Source organism: Polyergus mexicanus, unplaced genomic scaffold (assembly GCF_030449975.1).
Source record: "Polyergus mexicanus isolate NDT 795.1 unplaced genomic scaffold, iyPolMexi1.0 SCAF_40, whole genome shotgun sequence".
Taxonomy (NCBI): Eukaryota; Metazoa; Arthropoda; class Insecta; order Hymenoptera; family Formicidae; genus Polyergus; species Polyergus mexicanus.
Genome location: NW_027223360.1, coordinates 68135 through 75204, shown reverse-complemented (window position 1 = coordinate 75204; position 7070 = coordinate 68135). Strand labels below are relative to the sequence as shown.

Genomic DNA, 7070 nt, shown 5'->3' with positions numbered 1-7070 from the left:
AAAAAAAATTAATTTTAAGAATAAGCTATTAATTACGATATAAGATATCTTTATAGGTCTGTAACACGAAATCTCTATAGGTCCAGAGTCGATCGATAGATGTAGAATATATTTCTCTCCTACATCATATTCATAGTAACAATATCAAAGGTCATCCCTACAGAGGATACATAATTACTGGATCCAACGTATCCGATAATGCAATAATGGAACGAAACTTATGTAGAAAAAGACCGGTTTGCTTCATATTTTCTGGAATTGGATTTCAATGTCTTAACATGGGTAAGTAAATCACAAAAATAATATATTACGATGTAATATTTAACAATTATTAAGATGTAACATGTTTGTTTGCAATTAAAATTTAACAATTTTTAATTTACACATATGTTGATATTCTTAAGTAATTGTTAAAACATAAAACAAAGTTAACACATATAATATCTTCAGTTTGTGAATTTTGTAATCCTTTGAGTTACATTTATTAGGTATAATGACTAAATTTTGATTAAACTAAACTAAAATATAGTAATAATACTGTAGGAAAAACGTGTAAAATAAAGATCAACAATTTCTCTAGAGATTTTATTTTTATTTGTTTAGATCAAATAAGCAAAAATATTATTTAAGACTATGTATTACACGAAATTATAAAATAATGTAATTATATACGAGTATTCTTTTTAAATATTGATAGGTCGAGCTTTAATGAAATTTCCAGCATTCATCAAAACAGTCCAGAAATGCGACACAATTTTAAGACCTTACGGTATATCGGTGACAGATATTCTAACAAATGAAGACAAAGATATTGTCGATAACGTAGTTAGTTTATTTGTAGGTCTTATTGGATTACAGGTACAAACATATATTTATAAATAAAATATATTGTTTATAGTATATGCTGCAGAACTTTTTTGTATTGTCTAATTTTTTACAAAGTATCTTATATTTAAAGACCAATATTTTATAAACAGCTAAAATTAACTATAAATTATATAACTAAAATCATAAAGAGTTTATTACATAGTTATTACATAATTATATATTGTACATAATGCTAAATTTGTAATAATTTATAATAAGATTTTATTCAATAGAAAAATACATTAGAAAGTTGTAATAAAAAATTATATGTATTACAGATCGGAATAGTTGATCTTTTAGCAAGTATTGGTATCATTCCTGATATTATAATGGGTTATTCCATTGGCGAGTTGATTTGTGGATATGCCGATGGATGCTTGACGGTTGAAGAAACGATCATGTTAGCATATTATGTCGGCTTAGCATTTCTTAAGTCAAAAATAATAGAAGGCTTAATGGCCGAAATTAATCTCGATTCCAAAACTGTGAAAAATCTCTGTCCATCGGATATTGATGTAGCATGTTACAATACCTTATGTAATACTGTTGTGAGTGGACCAACGTCCTTTGTAAGAGCATTCCTCGCTAAGCTAAAGGTTTGTAAAAACGCTTAAATAGTATCAAATTATATATATATATGTAAAGTGTTACAAGCTAATAACTCTAAAAATATTTGTCAAATAAAAAAATTGTTTTGGAGAAAGTTTCATATTTTCGAGGGGCCTTTCTAACTACATAAACGTAAAATTTTCTCCGCTCTTCCTCTAAGCGGGGCGAGGGGTAACTTTAAAATCTTAAATAGAACCCCCGCTTTTTTATTGCATATTTTTATAGCTTATCTCAAGAGCTTTTCAAAACACTATAATAAAATATTTTTTCATTACGTACTTTTTGAGTTATTTTATATCGTAATCTGACATATTTGATATAAAAAATAAAATATCTTGTTAAATATTTAGTTTTCGATAATTTTACCGTAATACTTTTATGTATAGAATAATGAGACAAATCAATTCGTGTAAAAAAAATTATATATATATATATATATGCTTACAATCATGTTTAATTTTAAATAAATAATAAAGTTTATTCTTATTTAGAATGACAATATTTCTGTAAACGAAATTTCCTTTGGACATATACCTCTTCATAGTCGTTACGTCGAACCCGCAAGAATTAAACTTTTGGAATACTTGAATCAAATATTGCCACAACAAGTATTTCCAAGCTCAAAGTGGTTGAGTGTACCGAATGAGTCTTATGAATGGTTCAGTGCATTTCCAAAGTCAAGTCTAGCAGAATATTACGCAAATTATTTGCTAGCCCCCGTATTATTTTCAGAAACTTTACGCTTTATTCCAAACGACGCAGTGACGATTGAGATAGCGCCGCACGATATTCTACAATACATTCTTAATAATTCTTTAGATACCACAGTGACAAATGTCGCTTTATACAAATTCTCTCACAAACCAAATATTGAAATATTTTTACACGGAATTGGAAAACTTTATAATGCAGGATTACAGCTGCAAATCGCAAATTTATATCCAGAAGTTAAGTTTCCTGTAAGTCGTGGTACACCGATGATTTCTCATCTTATAAGGTAAATTCTACTTAATGTAACACAAGATTTTTTTAGTCATATTCGCTATAGAAAAATAGTGAAATTTTAAAAAGCAGAGAATTAAATTGTATTATTTTTAACGACGGTAAAAGAAACGCGATATAATATTTTATATATTATTTAATTAATGATATTTATTGTAGATGGGATCATTCCAAAGATTGGTATACATATCGTTATATCGGACAAAGAACAATTGACAAAGGAGAAGTAATTGTTACTATTAATGTATTAAAGGAAGATTTTATATATATGACTGGACATGTTATTGATGGAAAAAATTTATTACCGGCTACAGGATATCTTTTGCTTATATGGAAAATGATCGGCTGGTTAAAGGAACAAGATTATCTCGATATACCAATTATATTTGAAGATGTCAATTTTCTACGCTCTACAATATTATCAAAACAAAACTCAGTCGATTTAATTCTTATGATACAAAAAGGTAACTTGTACAATTAAATAAATCTTGCAAACTAGATATACAAAGAATGAAAAATTTTTGCATAAAATACAAATGAAAGATAAGACTATATAAAATATAAATTAAGAAAAGATTTGTATCCAATAAATAAATTATTAGAGCAATCTGTCAATAGTATGACCGTAGATTTGAGCAGGTAAATACAGTATTAGCACTAACTGCGTTTACAAGAAACTGATATCGATATTCTTACAGGTAGTGGCAAATTCGAGATAATGGAAGGGAGCAATGCTGTCGTTACTGGAACAGTACGAATTCCAATTAATATTGAAGACGAAAAAATATGTATTACATTTATTGATCGTAATGACAATGATGAAGAGGAGATGAATATGAAAGATATTTATAAAGAATTGAAGCTTCGTGGTTATCAATATACTGACAAATTTCGTGGATTAAAAAGCGCGTCAATTAGGGGAAAAAATGGTCATATTGTCTGGACTGACAACTGGACAACATTTATTCACAACATGTTACAGATGATGATTTTAGGACTGGATTCGAGAAATCTCTTTGTACCAACCAGAATTCGTAAAGTAGTAATCGACCCAGAATCTCATATAGAACAAATTGAGAAGCTTCCAAATGAAGAAAAACGTATGTTGCAGTAATATAAATAAACACAATATTTAGCCCGATATTATTTTCCGAAAAATATATGTATAAAATTGCACTATTGTGTCATATTGCAGAAATCCTTGTACAAAATTATAAGCATTTAGATGCTTTGATATCCGGAGGAATTGAAGTAAGCGGCGTCGTGGCTACAACTATATCTCGCCAACAAAGATCAATCCATCCCGTTCTTGAAGAGTACAAGTTTGTTGCTCATCGGGATCTAGATGTAATGTCTTTAGAGGATATAACAAGAATGTCGGTGCATATTGCGGTCGAATGTTACAATATGATAAACGTAAAAATCATCGAATTTGTGGAAGATAGCGATCAAGTGATGCCGGAGGATTTAAATTGTTTATTTGTGAATAAAATTCTAGATGATTTACCGCAAATTCAATCCGATATCAAACTGATAGCAACACATAAGCGATTCAAAGATATCACCTTGCCTGACAATATTTCTACAATAGAATTTGATGAACTGACAAAAAATCAAAATTGTTTGATGATTATAGGTTTTGGAATCTTAACAAAAAATAAAAACGAATTATACGAACAATTATTATCTGTCATAATGTCAAAGGGATTTCTTCTAACATTCGAAGAGTTGGATGCTATTTATGATTACTCATGTCTGGATAAGTATTGGTTAAAAGTAATTTTGGAGAAATGCACCAACGATAAGACAATTATATTATTAAGAAAAATACACAATATTAAGAGGAATGAGCAGATTGTGCTTGTAAACAATTATGAATTCTCATGGATAGACAGACTTAAATCATTCATGAACGTAGAAAATGAAATTACGAGAATTATAATCGTCGCAGAAGGGGACTTTGATTGCGGACTAATCGGCCTTGTAAATTGTTTACGAAAAGAACCAGGTGGTAAAATGATTAGAGGTGTATTTATTCAAGATAAAGATGCGCCTATTTTTTCATTGCAAGAATCGTTGTACATGAAGCAACTACAACTGGATTTGCCCATCAATGTTATACGTTCTGGTAGCATTTGGGGTTCTTATAGGCATTTTCCATTACCATTACTACAACCGAAACTCGTACAGAGTGCTTATGTTTCTCAAATGGTACGTCAAAAAGATTCAGTATTTAAGAAAAATTGCAATAATGTTTTGTGATATTTTTATTTATAAATTAAGTAATGATTTACTGTAATTTTAATAGGATTAAAATAATTGTTATATTTATTTATTTTAGGTGCGAGGTAATCTCAGCACTTTTTGTTGGGTGCAAAACAGAATATCTATGATCAACAATGACGAAGAAAATCTGATAAGAATAGTTTACGCATGTATCAATTTTAGAGATATCATGATAGCTAGTGATAGACTCATTTCGACTTCTGTCGCATCTTTCGAACGAAATAATAGCTTTTTAATCGGAATGGAATTTGTTGGTTTTAATAAAAATGGACAAAGAATAATGGGATTGTGTTCAAATGGGTAAGATAGTAAGATAGGTCACGCACAGATGTTAATTAATATATTTTTAGTAAATAAACAGTTCAACATATTTTTTTTTATTTAAGGTAATGAAGCTTTTGATGAAATAAAAAAATGAAAAATTATTATATTTTGCATGTTTTTTTTGTATATATAGGATATCATTGAAAATAAAAAATTTTTTTAAATGTAACTTTAATATAATAAATAATATAAATCATTATTTTTAGGTTTGCAAATATTTGCGTAGCTGATAAATATTTCAGTTGGATCATACCTGACGAGTGGACGATGGAAGACGCTGCGACGGTTCCTTGTGTATATACCACTTGCTATTATGCTTTGTATTTGAAAGGTAAAATGAAGAAAGGCGACAAAGTATTAATTCATTCTGGTACGGGAGGCATTGGTCAAGCAGCAATTAATCTTGCACTTGACCAAGGTTGCGAAGTATTTACAACGGTTGGAAGTATCGAGAAACAACATTTTATAAAAAAAACATTTCCTTCTATTCCCGAGGATCATATCGGAAACTCTCGAGATACAAGTTTTGAACAAATAGTTATCCAGAAGACGGAGGGTCGCGGAGTAGATATCGTATTGAATTCTTTAGCTGAAGAAAAACTGCAAGCATCCATCCGTTGCTTAGCAAAGGGTGGTCGTTTCCTCGAAATTGGAAAGTTTGATATGATTTCCAATAGTCCTTTAGAAATATTTGCATTCTCAAAAGGCATTAGTTTCCATAGTGTAATATTGGATAATTCTTTTTATGACAGACCAGAAAGTAAGATAATATTGTCGAATAAACTAATAGAAGGTTTAAAGGAAGGGGCTATCAAACCATTGTGCAGAAAAGTCTTTGAAAGAGATGAAATAGAAGCTGCGTTTAGATATATGGCTGCTGGAAAGCATATTGGCAAGGTATGATCATTTTTTGGTATACATACAATACCCAGACAGCACAAAACATCCTCAGGATCATCCTGAATATGCCCAGGACGGTTCAGGACATTTGTAGTAGGATGTTTTAAGATATATTATTATAAATATATTTATAAAAATTTAATATGCATACATAATTATTTTTAGTTGTGTCGGCTATTTAATATAATTTAGAAATCTTAAGTATTATAATAAGTATTAATGTCCTATAAATGTCCACTGGATAACCCCTGAATGTCTGTAGGATATATCTGCCCTGTCTATTATATTGGATGTCTTTTGGATTTCCAGAGGACATATACATGTGCAATTAATTGTTAACATTAATTTCATTTAATATTAATAATTGAATTTGATGCGCACATTTTCATATATCCAAAATTATTATTTATTTAATATTTTATGAGAAATGTTACTGTTCGCAACATTCCAAAAACTTTACAAACAATAGTATTCAATCGCTAGTTCGTTTGTTTACCGCTATGCGACACGCGAACTCGTATTTGAGATTTGGTCATGAGAATTATAAAGCTTGCAAAGAGCAACTGACAGGAAATTACAAATGTAATTATTTTCTATCAGTTCAATTTCTGATGCAATCCCAATATAGGGAATTCAGATATTGGATTGTTTAGAAAATATTACACAACTCAAACCCGGGAGCCAAACCTAAAATATTCATGTATAGCACGAAAGCCTCAAATATTAAAGAACGGTGAACTATTTTTAATATTAGATTTTTAATATTGGCAGTAAATAACAAAACATAATTTTAATTTATATTGAAATTTTAAAATTTACTCCTTGAAACATACGAAAAATATCCCTAACATATCCTATAAAAATCCTTAGGATGTTCCACAGGATCTCCCTGGATTCTCCAGAGGTTAATATACGGCTATCATTTACTCTTCCTCAGGACATCCAAAGGAGATCTGAGGATTACAATGGGATGTCCTGAGGATATCCTACATGTATGTCCTGGATGCCCTTTGGACGTCCTAAGGACATCCTTGTGCTGTTTGGGTAGGCAATAAATAAATAATAATTTTGGATATATGAAA

At 29.7% G+C, this 7070-nt stretch overlaps 1 protein-coding gene across 1 annotated transcript; it reads left to right on the top strand.

The window, feature by feature from the left end:
• The first annotated feature begins 708 nt into the window (after nucleotides 1-708).
• Nucleotides 709-5991, top strand: LOC138943795 (fatty acid synthase-like). Its single transcript, XM_070314736.1, has 8 exons — nucleotides 709-858; nucleotides 1146-1463; nucleotides 1968-2473; nucleotides 2638-2942; nucleotides 3177-3578; nucleotides 3674-4689; nucleotides 4820-5064; nucleotides 5295-5991. Exons 1-8 carry the CDS (start codon nucleotides 709-711, stop codon nucleotides 5989-5991), a joined length of 3639 nt encoding a protein of 1212 aa, XP_070170837.1.
• Nucleotides 5992-7070: the final 1079 nt, after the last annotated feature.